The sequence below is a fragment of the Barbatula barbatula genome (genome assembly GCF_947034865.1).
Source record: "Barbatula barbatula genome assembly, chromosome: 12".
Taxonomy (NCBI): Eukaryota; Metazoa; Chordata; class Actinopteri; order Cypriniformes; family Nemacheilidae; genus Barbatula; species Barbatula barbatula.
This window is the reverse complement of record NC_136775.1, coordinates 15398894-15417111: the sequence shown is the minus strand read 5'-3', so window position 1 is coordinate 15417111 and position 18218 is coordinate 15398894. Positions and strand designations below refer to the sequence as shown.

At 38.0% G+C, this 18218-nt stretch overlaps 3 protein-coding genes across 5 annotated transcripts; 1 reads left to right on the top strand and 2 right to left on the bottom strand.

Annotated features, from left to right (window-relative positions):
• Positions 1–1526: 1526 nt before the first annotated feature.
• Positions 1527–6422, bottom strand: them4 (thioesterase superfamily member 4). 2 transcript variants are annotated; one of them, XM_079469212.1, is made up of 6 exons: positions 5903–6422; positions 5624–5816; positions 3397–3559; positions 3109–3219; positions 2841–2965; positions 1527–2045 (listed from the first exon to the last, which is right to left on the bottom strand). In XM_079469212.1, the coding sequence occupies exons 1-6, from the start codon at positions 6017–6019 to the stop codon at positions 1996–1998; spliced, it is 759 nt and encodes a 252-aa protein (XP_079325338.1). In that variant the 5' UTR covers positions 6020–6422; the 3' UTR covers positions 1527–1995. The 2 variants fall into 2 exon arrangements, with proteins under 2 accessions (XP_079325338.1, XP_079325337.1); XM_079469211.1 differs by lacking the exon at positions 1527–2045 and having other exon boundaries at positions 2714–2965; positions 5903–6398.
• A 1255-nt stretch (positions 6423–7677) lies between these two features.
• LOC306901466 (uncharacterized protein) lies at positions 7678–12363 on the bottom strand. 2 transcript variants are annotated; one of them, XM_079469213.1, is made up of 5 exons: positions 12155–12363; positions 11313–11610; positions 10148–10202; positions 9921–10038; positions 7678–8928 (listed from the first exon to the last, which is right to left on the bottom strand). In XM_079469213.1, exons 1-5 carry the CDS (start codon positions 12241–12243, stop codon positions 8901–8903), a joined length of 588 nt encoding a protein of 195 aa, XP_079325339.1. In that variant the 5' UTR covers positions 12244–12363; the 3' UTR covers positions 7678–8900. The 2 variants fall into 2 exon arrangements, with proteins under 2 accessions (XP_079325339.1, XP_079325340.1); XM_079469214.1 differs by having other exon boundaries at positions 11795–12347.
• On the top strand, positions 11991–16909 carry LOC306901463 (uncharacterized protein). The gene is made up of 4 exons (XM_079469209.1): positions 11991–13055; positions 13409–13463; positions 13996–14110; positions 14455–16909. The coding sequence occupies exons 1-4, from the start codon at positions 12759–12761 to the stop codon at positions 14873–14875; spliced, it is 888 nt and encodes a 295-aa protein (XP_079325335.1). The 5' UTR covers positions 11991–12758; the 3' UTR covers positions 14876–16909.
• Positions 16910–18218: the final 1309 nt, after the last annotated feature.

Sequence of the window (18218 nt, the reverse complement as noted above, 5' to 3'; positions counted from 1 at the left end):
TCAGTATGCATAAGGGAGATAAACGTGAGAGTTTATGGGTGTGTGCAAGGTGTTATGTTAGTCTGATCACATCATTAAATGCACATGAGAGTACCGTGATATGTGTCCACCTTCAGTGAAGACTTATTACGGCTGGTCACTTGACAAATGGTGACGTCTTTCTGTCCTCCAAACCACACAGAGGAACTGGACTGGTGACATCACAATTTTAAACACACTTACACTATTGAGGAAATAAAGTAAATAGTTTGATATGTCTGTTATGAAACAACACCGGCAACAGTTGTCACACTGGGTCTTAACATGAGTAACTGTCACCGTGTCAATCGTGGTGGCGACGGAACCCCCATGCACATAAATGCCACACAGGAAAATATTCTGACATCACTTCCTGTTCTAATACAGTACATGGGGCTCCCCCGTCTTTTACAGAGGTAATCATAATTTTAGGTAAATCCCTGTAGTCGAATGTTAATAAATGATGAGCGGCACATTTATTTTAATGGCCTATGTTTGCATCTAAAGCACTGCTCACCTGGCTCCTGCTTGCACAGACACTGGTCTTCCTCTCAGGTAAGGCCTGGAATTCATGCCGTCTTGCTCTTCTTCACAGGTTGATGAGATAAAGTCCCCTTCAATGACATTTGTACCATTGAAAGAGACATATACAAATGACATTTATAATGCTACACAATTGTAACATTTATCCTGGAATATGCGAAACGAAACATAATAACCTTTAACAGACCTTCAGTGCGCCTATATTTGCTAGACATTACATTGTAACTGTTGCAGCAAGCATCGACCGAGGCGGCGCTTTGCTGAGAGGTTACAGCGACATCTTCTGGACGTTGAGCGATATTGCCGTTGATAAAAATCGAGGCCTGGTTTCACAGACAAGGTTCAAGTCCTAGTCCGAGACTAAAAGCATCTTGAGCTGACTTAACTGAACATAACTCGCTTAGGTACATTTATAAAAGCTATCTTAACGTCCTCATTTAATTTGTTTTTATACTGTACATTTACACAGCAAGTGGTGTCATTTAAACGTGAATTAGCCCACATTTTAAACAGCTTCAGTTATTTACACCAGTAAAGAATAAACATAAATAAACATTAGAGGCGGATGGTTTACGTGGAGATCTTTTTGCTAAGTGTCCAATGCCAACATACATAAATATGAATTACTGGCCATCCAGATATGTGCTTTGCAATGAATATTGCACGAAGTCTAATTGTATCATGTCCTAATTTATTATTAACACACAACCTCTAACAATTGATTGTTTTCTACTAAGTGTAATTGTTCTATTATATTAAAACATTTCAGTGTCACATCAGTGTCATAAAGAACATCTATCAATTTGCTTAGCAATGTCAGCAGTGATATAGTGGAATATTAATCTTACACATAAAAAAATAATTAGAAATTCAAAATAATAATTTTGTGATTCTAATTTTGAGAAATATAAGCATTAAAGCAACTAAGAAAAATACACTTTCCAGAAAATCACAACCACACGATTCAAGATTAGTAGCTTTTATGTATAAGAATGCAAATACATTATTACTCAATCACATCCATATCATAATACTTGATATAATTTAACAGCACCCTTTTAATTCACAACAAGATATGTAACATCCTCTTAAACGCAATATGCATTGTATAACTGAGGTTTTCATTTGGCAAAATGAAATACTACAGAAACAGTTGTTCAACACACCATGAAGATTAAAGCAGTTTATATAGAAAAATAAGTAAATACTAATAATTTAATATGAATAAATTAACAGGATTAAAATAATGTTTAAAATAGTAATAAAATGAGGCAGCCAGGTAAAGTCAAGACATAAGTGGGTGCTCTGTTTATTTCTTACATGTGTGCATTTCCGGAGACCTCATTCTCAGAGATAAACTATCAGGTAGATCAGTTGGTCTCTGCACACACAAATACAGATATGCACAGCCCGGTGGTGAAATCTTGGCTGCTTTTAGCTTTGTGTTCCAAATAAAGGACCAATATTTATTGACACAAAAAGAGCTGAAAGTAGAGAAATAGTGAAAGAGTGAAAAAAAGACGAGTTAGTGAGGCAGAGGTTATAAGATCAGTGCACAACAATTAGGACTTAAATAATCGTCTCATCGCAAATATTTGATTCTAACCAAAATTATTCCAGATAATAGTGGTCTCTCCACCATCCACATTCCACACTTATTGTTACATTCAGATGAAATTTCGTATTCAATATTTCTTAGTTATTACACACTGATTGTTTTGTTAGTTAAACAATTTTCACATTTCTAGAGATATATTTTCTTCATTCCTTAAAATAAATACTTAAAGATGATAAATCGGCTTGGATTTATACGTTTTTTTCTGCGTTCTGAGCAGTTTTGAGATACTTCAAAGCTTTCCGATTCCATTTGACTGTAGATAAAACCTTTTTGTTTTAATCCCAAAATAAACACAATGTAAAGAAAAAACATCACATTATGTAAATACGTTTTAGATAGATAGAACCTCATAATTCCAAGGAGACAAAATGTTAAGGTGAAATAAAGAGTTAAATTCGTATGACAATTAATCGTGACAATTGTCAAAGCCGTAAAAGAGACAATTACTTATTAGACAATTAGTTAATCGTCGACCAAATGTCCTAATTGTGACAGCCTTACAATAGGTTACATCTGTAATCTTAAAAAGCCATTTCAAAATGTCCTTGTGCATAAGCATCTATAACATAGAAAGTATTACTATCTTAATAATAAACATGAAAATATGTTTACCTGACCAAAACTATGTTTGTGTCTGTGTGTGTGTGCATGGGTAATCTACCTGTGGCTTCAGTGTGGAGTTTAGACTCATCACTGCTGGTTACTTTGCAATTGAGAAAGATTTTTTTGCCCTCTATTCGATCCAGAGCACTGTGGATTAATAACACACTGCCCAGAGGAACTGGACTGCACAGAATAACAGAGTTTAACAGGTGAGATCACAGTTGACCCATCTCTAAGCTACTGTCACAACAAGACGGTAAAAGTGCAACTGTATATATAAAGACAATAATAATTAATTCAAAACAGTACTGAAAACATTACGCTACCTGCGGTAGTTCGTGTTAAGATAGGCCGTCATAACAGGTCCTGACAGGTAGCCGGCAAGAGTACCTGTCACCGTGTCAATCATGGTGGCTATAGCACCTCCATGTACATGACTGCCGCACAGAAGGAAAAAGACTGACATTATTTAATTTCATCAGTATTTTATGTTATTGGACACCTAAAAAATATGTTCAAAAATAGGAACAAGGATCAACTATTACATGCATTTGCCGGAATATTTTTATTTATATTTTAATTGACACACTAAGAATTCTCAACTGTTTGCTTACCCAGGTGCCCCTTCTAGTAGATGTCCTGCCTGAAACACACAAACACAGGTCTTCTCCACCTTATTGAGAAACGCCACATATTCAAATGCTGCACCCTCCTCTTCAATACATCTCGTGAAAAGTCGAGCTTTGGCCTGGACCAGTTTGCTGAGATGTACGCCACCTACCAGACAGCAGCAAAGTGACATTCCTTTTTACAGTATAATTTACTGTTAGGTTTGTGGATTTTACTTTAGCTCTTCCAATGCCTTGTTTGACATGATAAAAAGCCAGTTCCATCGGCTTAGTAAACAAATTCACATGTATTGCGCTTCCCACAAAGCGTATACAGCAACATTTTAAATGGGTAATATGGTGCGCATACGTGTTTTCCTGTGTTTTTGATGTGATATAAGATGCGCATGCATGTATTAGACACGTAAAAATTGCAAAAATGTAAGCGTTGGAACAAAAGATGCATTCTATCTAAAAGTGAATGTTCACCCAGACCTCCTGAAACGCTTCGTGTAACCACAACCCCACAGATCTACGTCAGTTCATGGTATGATTTTGCAGGACGCTTGCAGTGTTCGCCCAATCACTACGCACTGGTGAATTGGCCAGTGTTGGGTGTAACGCGTTACTGTAATTAAATTATTTATCCACTGAAAAAGTAGAGTAATGCATTACTGTTCGTTTTAGGTTACTTTATTACCCTTTTTCTGCGTAACGGTGTCATTGTTTGAAGTGGAAGATGTCGGACTCGGCAGAAGCGATTGGTTGTTTTAACAAATGGAAACATTCCATTTACTTTCTTGACACAGACAGACAAGAACATTGCGGTAAAATGTAAGCTATGTCCTGGGGAGAAAAAACTATCGGCCGCAGTCAATAGCACGAGTAATCTACTGAAGCACCGGACTAGGCAGCATAGACGAACACTTTTAAGCCATCCACCATGTTAATCGTCATATAACACTGCGGAAACCCCTGCTAAGCAGGCAAAACTGGATTTTACATCGGCAGTGCAGAAAGTGTCTGAAGGTGAGCTTAAAAAATGATCGCAGGCTACATAATAGAAGAGATGCTACCGCTGCTTACTGTAGAATCTCCGTCTTTTAGGCTCATGTTGCACAAAATACCTATGTGTGAGAAAAAAGCAGTCTACTTGCCACATGACCAAAAAATGGACATATAATGTGTATATAGAAATATTTTATTAGCTCATTTTTAGCGAATGCTGACCTTCCGGGAGGAAAAGCAGCATCTGAAAATAATAAAATAGAATCAGGCCTTTAAATGAGCTGTGTAATAATGTTAAATGATTAAAAATGAGTTAAATTACTTATCGAGTAATTCAATGACTTTGCAGACAGAGTAATTAGAAAAGTATTTCAAATACAATATTGATGATGTAATTAGTAATTAATTACTTTTTTGAAGCAACTTACCCAACACTGGAACTGGCCAATCACAGCACACCTTGCCTTTCAGCGTTTTGAGAGGAGATACAAACATGCACGGTATGTGGAAATACCACGTTTTTGAACCTCTAAGGGGCCGTTCACACGAGACCGTTTTCAATTGAAAGCGCAAAACAATTTATGCGATTTGGCTGTCCGTTTACACGGAAACGGCGTTTTAGAGGACTGACAACGCAAACTTTTGAAAACGGGTTTCAAAGTGCAATCTTAACACTCATTCACGGCGACGAATGGCTTTTAAACGGCGCTTTTGGATCAGACCCGGGAGGGCGAGTAGATGGAAGGAAAACTTTCGACTGTCCAAACTTTTCGCCATCTTGTTTGTTTGTTTGTATATGTGCGCACGCTTCTCTTAACTATACATGAAAAATGCAGCACTCTGTATTGTGTGGTCTCTTTAGCGACGGAAGTCCGCCTTCCAATAAAACCGTCAAAGGTCAGCCTGTTTTAGTCATTTTCGCGGATCTGTGTAAATGCGGATTGTTTTGATAACGTTGTCGCGTGTACATGAAACTTTTCAAAAACGCAAAAGAAAAACTTTTCCGTTTTTCATCGTGTGAACGTGGCCTAAATCTAAAACGATAATCCTCGTTGTAGCCGGGTCAAATGACGCCTTTTACACTGGTAACAGACAAGTGCGCTTATCAATCACAGCCCGTAAGCTAAGTTCTATGGTGTCTTCATTTGATCTGAAAGTGCTGTTTGTCAGTTGCACTGATAACAGTTGCTGTGTGAGCAATGACGAGCAGATAGGAATCACTCACCTGTGGCATATTTAATGGTGCGGTTGTAGCTGGGCAACTTCCGCCAAGTCCCTCTCGTCTTTTCTCCTTTTTCGATCTCCGCCTCACACAGTGCGTTATAATGATCGTGAAGTCTCAGCATCTCCGGACTCCACGAAGAGTTTGGCTGACTGAAGTCCTGCGGCTTTGCCGAGAAGGGCCACATCGACATCCCCTGGAGAAAGAGAAACATTACAGACTTGGCTTACGTTCGACGGGAAGCAAAATGTACGTCAAGACAAAAAATGTGGAGACCCATACCGAAACGGGACAGATGGTCTGGAATGGGGACTGGCTGGTCTCTTTAGAAAGCAGCCGGGGAATATTGATTCCTTTAGACATCTGATGGCCAAATCTTCTCGCTGTGTGTCCTAACATGATGGCTGAAAAGCTAAACACACAGCAGATGGGTGCTGCTGTTCTTCTAAACTGCTCGATTAAAGCCCCGACTCCTCTTCAGTCTATATAACAGCAATCTTAAAACGCGACACGGTTAAATGATGACATTTCCACCGCCCAGATGTTCGCACATGTTGTCGTAAGGAGCACAGGAACGCTAGCTGTGCAGTTCAGTCCCACCAGACGTTTAAAACGGAAGATAAAGCCACAACCCGATCGTCGTGCTAATGTTTAATAAAAACTAAGTATTATCAATAGGCTAAAGGTAAAGGGTCGTGTAATGAGACGATAACCCCCAAAGTGGAAATACTAGCGAAACCGGCGTACTGCGTGACTTTGACGAACATCCTCGATGATTGGCCGGTTCTTGCACGCGGTCGCGGAGGACTTCGCGTGTCATTCCACCCATGTGACCGAACTGTACTCTTCTGATTGGTGGATTCGGGGTCGGCCTGTTGTCACAGCAACGTTCGCGTACTTTCTGCGCGCATTTTGACAGCTCGATCTGTATCGGTGCACAATGTTCGGTCGGGATTTGCGTCGTTCAAAAAACAAATACGTGCAGAGAGAGAGGGACAGAATAAGGGTAGAGAAATGCTGTTTGTTTAAATGGCATTGATGTGTGTTTGTACTGCTAACGGTTTGTTTTTTTATTTAACAGAAAGATGAGGAAAACAATGACAGAATTGCTGAGTTGGACAGGTGTGCGACATCCACTGATATCCACTCGATCAATACCGAATGATATATTGTGGTATCATTTAGTGTTCGGTATGCATGAGCTGCAAAAGGAAGAGATCGCAGTATTAAAATCTACTTTTAACCAGAAAATAAACAGATTTTGACAGTTGAATTATTTATTTATATTTATAGAGTATATATCTTGTGGCATTGACCAAGACTTTGTACAAAAGTAGATTTTATTGAGGCACGCATCAAATCGCGAATCAGCAGATTTTGCATCAACTAAAGTTCAGCTGACTAATTATTATTTTATTTTATATTATACTAATACTATTATTCAAAACGTTATCTCGACCTTTGCTTCTCAGTGTGCTAAGAGAAGCTGTTGTAAATGAATAAGACATGATTTATGAATGAACAGAACCCAAACTGTTATTTTACCAGAATCAAGAGCGTGATTCTGAAAGCTGAATTTGAGGGCATTGGGCTAACTGCGTATGACAAATCGTCGAGTCGCAGAGAGAGGATCCAACAAAGAGAGATGGAGTTGTGGAAAACCTCTCTCACTCTGGTTAGTAAGCTATATGTAAAAAGTCACGGCTTTTGTGGTGTATCTGAAAGATGTACATTGTTTGGGAATCTAATATCAAACTAAAGTATATTCTTCTGAGAATGCATGTTTCAGATGTGGTTAAAAGTCGTTGTAATAGCAATGTATCATCAGTAGGGGTTAGTATAAGTTTGACTAATAACATACGTGGATTCCTTTAAAACTTGGTCTCAGTCTCATCAAGGTTTTAAACAGTATTTTGCTTATGCCTTAGCTACTCAGAAAAATACAATGAAGTCCATTCATGAATGGCATGATTTAAATCATTTGTTGACAGGAACAGAAACCTCAGATGTTCCAGGTCAAACAGTATAAGAGGAGACAAAGGAAGTGTCAGATGAGTGGATTGTTGAAAGATACAAATACAAGTTTTTATTTGTTGAGATCTTTTCGTACTGCACCAGTTTCGTTTGTAGCAAATATTTATAGGGAAAGGAATGTGCTGGAATACAGGACTGGATTTTAAAGCACATGGATTCAGTACTTTTACCTTTTTTTGTCACATCAATGGGGAAGACATTCTCCATTGGATTGAAATGAATGGCATTATTAAATTGACTCTAATCCAGCTCTACCACTAATTTTATGTGTACTCAAATGCTGCATTATGGACAAGAACAGAGTAGTTATCTCATTTTTTTTGTATGCTTTGAACGTATAGGGATTCAAATTTAGCTTTGCCTTGTAAATGTTGTTGGTATTGCTGTCGGCTGGAAAAGATCATTATAAACTGTGTGACGTTTTCACAGGCACGGAGAGAAGCGCTACGCAGGTTTCTGGAAGAGGAGAGACAGCTGCATGTCAGGGAGCTGAACAACATTGGCTTGGCCATTTATCAACAAAGAACATAAAACATTAAACACTGTGTGAAACATTCAGCCATGACGATCAGTGCTTTTTAACTTTCATTAAATTAGCTTCCCAAACAAACTGGTTTAACTACCATTTTTTTTCTTGAATTTCCCATTCAGGAATTACAGGTTTTCATTATGGCTGTAAACATGTTTAATTGTGTATTCTTTTGAAAGAGATAGAAAAAAAACTATGTCTACAACGAAGCAGGTCTGTGCATCCTAGTATGACAATGCAAACATTAAATGACTTATCATGAGATAACAGCATTGTAAACGTGGTTGGTAAATATGTAAACCATAGTCAAATATTTAAGACAGCAAGAATTTACACACCCCGTTCCTCAGCACTCGCCGATCCAGTCTAGTTTATTGTATGCTGAGAAAAAACATCTACACTTCTAATTCTCCAAAGAATCTGAAATAAGTCTCTGCCGATTGTTCTATTGTTCATGTGAAATGATGTAAAGATTCAACAGAGGGTATGGCATGTGCTTACCTTTATACACACATACATTGAATCGGCTATTTTAAAGAACACGGGGCCCATTTTTCGTTTGGGACCACATTTATTTGACATTAAGGGCAATAATATTTTTTGAAACCGACGTTAACATAAAAAATCCCTGTGAAAAAACATATACATGCATGTACACAACTGTTTTCATATTAGATCATTCTTCCTGAGTGCCCCAACGGACTTCACAAATGTACTTCAAAGTCTTGAACCTACACATAACATCCTGTAAAAAGATAAAAACAAACTTAATGCAACAACCATTAGTCTTACTTATCCATAGGATAAGGAATTTTAGACTACCATCAATTATTTTAAAGTATTTTTTACAATTATATTACACAGTAATACTTTATACTAAGGTTGTATTTGTTAACAGTAGTAAATGTAGTAAGTAGTAAAAAATTGGCTAACACCAACTACCAATGAACAATTTAGTTTTCAGTATCTATTTACATTAGTTAATACACCTTAAACATTAACAACTGTATTTACATTAACTAACATTATCAAGGATTATTACAAGGCTCGTTGGAATGCTCGATTCTGATTAGCCAGTCTCGACATTTGCAGGTTTGTAATTCCCTGATAACAACCTCTCAAAACTAATAACACACGGTAACCTGGATGCGGCAAATCATTTTGACAATGTTTAAATCAATTTGAATATAAATATGTCTTTTAATAACATATATGACATTAAATTTACAAATTAAAAAACTGGCAGTAAGCGGCATTTCATCACAGAAGGTCTGCATTGGTTAAAAATGAGCAAATAAAAAATTTCTAATTAATTTCATGTCCAGTTTTTTTCTCATGTGGCAAGGAACCCTGTTATAAGCGGGATAATGTGTAAGCAGCCGGCAGTTATTGCAAAATAAGACCCTTCAGTGTGATACAAGACCCTCCACTTCATGTCTCCACATCACAATGTCAGGGCTTATTTCTTTGATAAGAACCGGTTGCCTGTACATTATCCCTTACTTACCAGACACAACGTTTGATTGAAATGTATTAGTAAATGTTGAAGTTAACGAAATAAGATGAATAAATGCTGTAGAAGTTTTCATTGTTAGTTTACTGTATGTTAGCTAATGCATTAACTCACTGTTAACAAATACAACCTTATTGTAAAGTGTTACCAGTTACCCAATTTCTAGACAATAAAAGAACATCTCAACCATTTATTTGGCTATGAATCATTAGCTAAGCTCTCACCTTGCTTCTTCCACATTCAGATCCACAAATTCACAAATCTTTAAATCTCTTTCTAGAATCTTCTGTTTCAAAGCATCAATCTCCTGCTCAGCTTTCTTCCTCTCGGCTTCATGGCCTTCTGCAGGAAAACAAGGGATAAGACACAAATTATGACAGAAACCAATATCAACCTTCCGACACTGATACTTCAGCGCTATATAAGCTTAATTTTCTTAATTCGCATTTACCTTTTATTTTCTGAAGTGCGGTACTTGCTTCAGTGCGTTTTGTCCCTAAATTATCCTTAAATGAGGGAAACAGAGAGAGGCATTGTTATAGAGAACATAAAACTCAAGTGCAGAAAAGTTTTAGGTTTAGACAATACTGGAAAAGATTAAACAGATAGTTTCATGTCGAACCTGTCTGACTAACTTCTGCAGACAAAAGAAGATAAAGGGACAGTTTAATTGTAGAACACAAAAGAAGATATTTTAAAGAACGATCATAACCAAACAACACTGGCTCACATTGACTTAAATTGTATGGACGCAAAACTAGCAAGACATTTCTCCTTTCTCTCCTTTTGTGTTCCACTGCAGAAAATGTAAGTTTTTGATCACAAGGGTGAATAAATAATGGCATTATTTCTATACACGGATGAACTCTCCTGGAACACGGCAATAAATAGTTTTACATGAAAAAAGCCACTTTGGTAAAACTGTTTCTGGGATTTTTACATTTCAAAAAGCTCTGCAGAGATACAAGGCTACGTGTATTGCAGATAGTATCTATTACACCCAGAAAAGTATGAGCAATCAGATCTTCATGCCCAAAAACCATAGGGTACACTTATTTTATTTATAGCATTCATTTGAATTATGAGAAATTGTAAGTTCCTTAAATAGTTTTAAAGCTCATGGCATTCCTATGTTGTTCATCAAGAAAATTTGTACAAATGTGTTTTGATCCGTGGTTACAGTACAAACCCTGCAAAACTAGTAATACAAGAATTGAATGACATCTTTCACAAACAAAGAGAACAAGTGAATTCAATGTGCAAGTCTTTGTTCACACATGTTGAGCGGAACTGTAAAACAAATGAATGTGTATTTTTGCTTTAACAGAAAGAAAAACTATACACCAGCGTGCTCATAGCTCACCTCAAAAGCACAAACATACTGTAGACAAATCACACTAACCTAGATGCCCTATCAGCGATGACACAGTACATAGTTATCTGTTTTGTCTGGCTGCATTATATTGTGTAATCAATAGCTCTTAGGATCACAGAGTTGACTTACATCAAATGTCCAAGTACATCCAGAGAAGGGAAGGCTAATTCAACACCCAGCTACCTTAATACCATCAACATCCACCGTGTCAAACCCAAATCTAGAATAACAACCACTGTACCTTCTCAGTTTTGCAGGTGCCTAGATCATTTTCCGACTGAGCGAAGATTTTCTTTTGCTCCTCCTTCTGTTTCTTGAGCTGATCTCTCTGTGTAGCCAGAGGAGAAATCTTCTTACCCATATCATCTACCTGCATTTTGGCAGATACGATCCCATCCTCCTTCAGCTTCACCTGTTCAATGGAAACAGCGATGCGCGTTTTCAGGTCGCGGATGTTAAGCTCCTGCTGTACGGCCTGGTAGACTATAACCATCAGGGCACATACGGCCAGGAAAATCATTGCCGATATGGCTCTCATCCTGAGGGAACAGAGGAGAGAAAACAAAAAGCGGTTCCTCGGAGAAAGGTTAAATTGCTGTATCTCTTTCGTTCTGTAAATACTGTCAGCCGGTTTTCATAGCTTCTGTGTCGTTGGTGGACATGGACTTAACTGCTTCGCTAAAAATAGTCACTCTTAACTAGCCCCAGGTAACCCCGCCTTACCTGTATGACTGGCTCTGGTGTGGTGTGAGTGCGGGTGCGTGTTCGTGAGAGTGCGAAAGCGCGCAACACCTCGACGCTGTGATCTCTGACCGACTGAGTTCACTTTCCAACGTCCTATACGTACGTATGGAGTGTGAGGTTTTTTTTGTTAACCTCTGCAATGACCGACATTATTTCCCGGTCGTTCTCGCTAACAATCCTACAGTGAAATAAAAAACACGCTTGGGGTGTGTCGTCTCGAGGCTCAGCAATATCTGTCAATCATTGAACGAGCGGTGAAACAGGACGGACCGGGATCCTCATATTTGCATGACTTTACCAACACATTGCCAAGCTGTCAAACATGCAACAGGTGCTCACCTGCCACGCTTAGGTTTCAACGCCCTATAGGGAAGGCTTACATCTATTGGTGGAGTGAAAATGATTTTGTCCATATTTACACTCAGCATTGATAAAACTGACGCTTGCTTTGTTTGCTTGCGTCAGGCTTTGTCTCGCACAAAATGCCCAATACAACTGGAAGCATTTCCCGAATTATAGTTGCACGTACGTCAGTAGCAGACGTCAATGCGTATTGTGAAATGCACGAATGAGATTACAGAGTGGGCGGGTCTTCACACAGGTGCGCTGCCTTTAGCGGATCCGGGATCTCTTAAGCATATTGTAAACACGTCAAACTATCTCAGCAAGGTTAAATCATACCATGAACCTTTTCCTTTTGAATTAATTCAATCCCGATGGATCAGGAAAGCGTGGAACATATCTGGATTAAACTGTCAATTCATATTCATTTTACGTCTCTGTTGATGTAGAAGAGAATACAAAGAATTGGCTCTCAACACAATCGCTCGTCTTGTGGGAGGCGCTAGAATCTGCGACAGGTAACTTTTTATGAACCGTACACCTGCCGTGCGCGCGCGAGAGATATACAGGTTCTTGGTCCAGTTCGGTGTCGTCCTCCACCATGAAGTTTCCGGCCCTGCTTTTGGGTTTCACTTTGGTCTGCTGCGTGGTCCTTGCTGGCTACATCCACAGCAAGCGTAAGCAGGAGATCCATCTAAGTAAGCACGCGTCCTTTCTCAATATTAAGTTCAGAGTGACCAGAGATGTTCTGGGGGAGTATCAAGATCAGCTTTCTCAATCCGCCGTGATGTTGGAGAACACTAAGAAAGTGGTGAACGGTCTAACCACAGAGCTGTCTGACGTGAAGAGTTTAGCTGAGAAGAAAATTAAAGAAGTAATGACCTGTGAAGAAGCCAAGGTGAGTGGGGATGGGTCGAGTGGAGATGTGCGTGCAAGTTTCTGTCACTAACTTAACAATAGCCTACATCGCATTTAGATTTAGCTGAAAAGTTGTTCAAAGCAGCCATTTAGAAATGTTTAGATGAAATTATCTTACTGTGTGTCTGTTGATGTATTTCGGGAACCTATTTATCACTTCATTGCTTTTCTGATTGCTGTCACATACTTTACATATGTTATCATAACCCCATCCCCAACCTCCCTTGAGAAATAGAAATTTCCTTCCCATAAGTTATAACAATGACTCCCATGTTCATTACGTTTGATAGTGGTTTATTTAAACCTGTCTTTCATATTCTCTCTCTCTTTTAGAAACTAATATCAGATGATATAGCTGCTGCAGAGGCAGCGAAAAGAAGTGACCAGAGTGAGTATTCTTATTATATCATCAAGAAATAAATCTGTTTGACTGACAGGCTATTGATCAAGACAGTATAAGGGTGATGTTTTATAGGTGATGTATATTGGGGGAAATGCTCAAACATATTTCTCGAAATGTTTAAACAAAGAACCAGCTAGTCCAGTTTGAACTTCTAGGCCATTTTGTCAGTGTCTTTGGCCATGGTTGGAACTAAACTCTGGTTGACAGGAAGATCAGTGTAACCAGGATTGAGCATTATGGGCAGACTAACCTGACAGACTCAAAAGCCCATGAAAGAATCCTGTGGTAATAAATGCAAGTCTTTCAAGTTCAGATATAGGAGAGGATGGTTAACAGTGTATATCTTTATTCATTTGGATTGGAAGACTGCACTGTGTTGAATAAAATAAAAAAAGTGGAATTAAAATATTGATTGTGTCACCTATTACAAGGAAATATCTTAAATATTAATATCAGGTTAATGTGCAAGCAATTAATGCCCAGCCTGTGTTAATAAAAACCTGTTTTTTGTTCACAGATGAGTTTGTCAGGCAGAAGCTCCGCTGGGCAGATGAGGAAGTCACTCTTATCAAGAAAGCAAGCGAGACTAGCAAACTGTGCGCTTACATCGACAACACCTCTGTGGAGGCCAGGTGAGTGAAGCTATAGATGAGTATGATTTCATGTAGGCCTCTGACTGACCGGATTGTTTGTCACATTATAAAGCTTGATATTTTGCTGCTGGATGGATAAAGTTTTTTTTGGACAAAGTTTTTTTTATGTGACACTTAGAACAAGGATACTATGTTCCTTACAAATATTTTGTTGAAGCAATAATAGTAGTACAGTGTTGAAGATGAGCGACCTATTCACTAGATGCTAAAGTCTTCTTCATGTTCATACAAGGAAGGTTTAAAACATGTTTAATTCAAGACAATTATAAACAACTAGTGATGTTTCTTTAAATTTGTTTACCAATGTTTCTCTACTTTCAAAGGAAATTGTGTGGCATGAGAGAACTGCCTAAACCTCAAGAACCGAAAGTCGAACAGCCTAAACCTCAAGAACCGAAAGTCGAACAGCCTAAACCTCAAGAACCGAAAGTCGAACAGCCTAAACCTCAAGAACCGAAAGTCGAACAGCCTAAACCTCAAGAACCGAAAGTCGAACAGCCTAAACCTCAAGAACCGAAAGCGGAACAGCCCAAACCTCAAGAACCTAAAGTGGAACAGCCTAAACCTCAGGAACCAAAAGTAGAACAGCCTAAACCTCAAGAACCGAAAGCGGAACAGCCCAAACCTCAAGAACCTGAAGTGGAACAGCCTAAACCTCAGGAACCAAAAGTAGAACAGCCTAAACCCGAGGAACCAAAAGCTGAACCACCCAAACCTGAGGAACCAAAAGCTAAAGAACCTTAAGTGAACATTTCACAAAGAAAGATAAAGTGCAGCTGTTTCTGAGAGAGAACGACTGAGTGAAAGCTATTCCAGCGACTGGAGGAGAATTGTTTAGAAGGATTTTTCAAACCTGAAGATCTTGTCTGGGTTGATCTCCAGCATTCCACAAATCTTAAAAATGTTGAATAGGGCGACACATACTCTTACACTTACACACACACACTTTTCTGTGTCATATCCTTGTTCTCTTTTGTTTTTCAAATAAATGTCTGTTTATGAGGAATATGGGACGATTTTGTCCTCGTTAATTATTTTTAATTCATTATTAAAATTTTCTTAATTTTGATCTTGTCTGTGAAATACAGGCCGACAAAGCCATAAAATGACAAAGATATGTAATGAGTGTTTTTCGCTGTGAATTATTTCATTATTTGATGATGCTAATGATGATAGTTTTCATTTGTAATACAAAAGTTAATGATTTTAAAAATTATTTTATTGACACTGCATTTCATTCGTTTACCCCAAAATACTGCACATTTGCTTCCTAAACCGATTCAATATTGGACATGAATATGGAATTTACCATGATTATTTTTTCACAGAATGTTCTTTACATTAGGTAGTATTTATATTAAATTATCACAGAAAATACTTCACAGGCTGGGTCAAAATATTTTTATGTCTATGGAAGTATGTTTTTGGTTTAATCTTTTGTCTTTCTATCTTGTGGTATTGTATGTTTCATTTTGACCCTCCCTCAGGGCTTTGCCGCTCTATGACATGCTGTCATGCATACATGTGTGTTTGTATCGACTAATGGGATAGCTCTGACCCTCTCACTGTCACTCTTCATCATCCTCACTCTGTTACCCGGGTTACCATAATTATGTATGGTACTAACGACAAACACAACCAATCAGAACCTTCAAAGAAGCAAGAAAAAACTGGAAAAATACTGTGATGTTTACTGTGGAAATAAATACAGTGGATAGTTTGACTTTTTATGACTGTTAAATTAAGATTTTAGATCCATAACTACAGTAGATGTTAAAGACTGTTGCTTAGTTATTCAATCTTAGGTGATACAGTGACTTGAAGACTATAGTCTTGTCTAAGTTTTTAAGCTACACTGATGGACATGTAAATTCTCTCTCTCTCTATCCTTCTTTACCTCGATCAGTTTTCTCTCTCTGTGACCCTTCCAGCTCAATATTGGAGGAAACAATTTGTGTCTCTCTTACGCCTGATCTCATCCAGAAGGTCATTGTGTGGAGCGTGGGGGATTAGATAACAGAGGGAGGGGCAGAAATCGAACAATATTTCCTTTTTTCATTCACTAAAGACACGATTTTATAGTTTCATTATGTAACACATTACATGTGTTTGGGGTAAACATGTTAAGCAACAGTAAAAAGGTGATTTTGCAGTATTAAATTAGATTTGTTTCTAGAATGTACAGAATACAAGCCCGTAGGCAGACAAGCTAATCCAACACAAATGAGTGCATAAAAGGTCACCAAAATGAAGTATTTGAACCTCATGATTAAATACAAAAGGAGGAGAAAAACTGCAAAAAGGTCCACTTTTTGAAAAAAAGAACCCCCCCTTTCAATAGGCTGGCTATGGACCTGGAATAGACGGAGCCTTTAGTGAACAGCACAAGGTGACTTTCAGAAGTTGAGTCAAAGATGCAAATTAATGTCAAATGAAGGGTTTCATTGGGCCAAAATAGCCTATGCTGGGTTATTTTAACCCATTCTTGTGTCGTATATAAACCATCCCTTTTCGGACGATAGCTTGAAATAATCATACAATTATACTTAAAAGTTGCAATTAGATTATGGCGTTTTAGACACTTATGAAACATACAAACATTTAAAAGCAACTGTGAAAGTGTGTTGATTTTAAGGAACGTTGGGAAAAAACACTGAAATGGGAATTATAAGACTTTAGACATTTAAAGGTCCAGTGTGTAATTTTTGGGATGATTTATTGATGGAAATGCAATATACATAGCTACCGTATGTCTTCAGATGTGTATAAAGAGCTTACAAAATGAGAGGTTATTGCCTTATTATGAACTATTTCTATCTACATACACCGCGGGTCCCCTTGCATGTTTTGAAAGGAAGGGGTGGATTGGAGTGAGCAGTTGGTTGCAATTGGCAACCTTGCTGCTAGATATTACTGAATGGACCTTTAACATGACACATTAACAAGCTTCCAGCAAAACTTTCATCCTGAAAAATGGGTTTAATATACACTTGATTTTAATAATTACTCTGTAATTCGGCCTCATGGAAAGCTTGCTGTGCACAAGAATAAAGGGTTGAATAAGAATGCAAAACTGAGATTTAATTTAAGGCATGAATTAAACCAACCAATCCAACAGCACATTGCATTTATTCTTTTTTTTAACAATCACAGTTTATTATAAGGCAGTAAGAATATTAATTGTATTCATGCACTCTTATGTTTAGCAAAATTGTCATGGTGCAAATGTATAATATTTAAAGAAGCATAATATAATGGACTAAAAACACACGGCGATAAAAAACAACTATATAAATATTCATTATTTAGGACAAACCACTTTTTTCTTCATAAACGACAGCTGAGCACAATACTGGCTTTACAGCCTTAATGTGCTATTAATGTAAGCATACATGCAGTTGTGATTTTGATAGATGTGTGCGGCTGATCTTGTTTGTAGTTTGTAGTTTGTTTGCGTGACCTCTGTGTGAATGTAAGTGTAAAAACGCATCTATTGATTGGCCTAATGCAGTGGAAGAGCCTGTGGCAAGGTTATCAATGTACTCTTAATTAACCCCTGAATATGTGTGTGTGTGTGTGTGTGTGTGCGCGCACGGAAGGTTTAGAAAGGTTTTAAACTTTGGGCAGGGGTGTATAAATACACCCATCCTGACTGAAACTTTCACATCACACAGACTACCTTGCTCACACACTGCACTATACATCACACAAGCTGGCACACACACTTCATACAACACACATTCAAGACATTCATCTAAACATGACCAAGCATCACACAAAAATCCAGGCTCCAACCTTGATGAAGGTTCTGACTGACGATGCCATAGCAGAAGTTTCCAAATCTGTGAGTATTGGGTGTGGGAATCGTGTCTGTCTTTCTATCTCTCTGTTTTAATGCTTCAACCCTCCTGTACAGTTTGCGTTATTTGAAGACACCAAATATCTCTGTATCTTATCATATTTTTGGTTGGTATGACTTAACGTGAACTTTTCCTTTGTTTTACATTGACTGTTGAAGTTGTCACTTGGCTTCTCTTTATAAATGCATCTGAATATACTGTTAGTCATTTCACCCTTGATTTCTTCT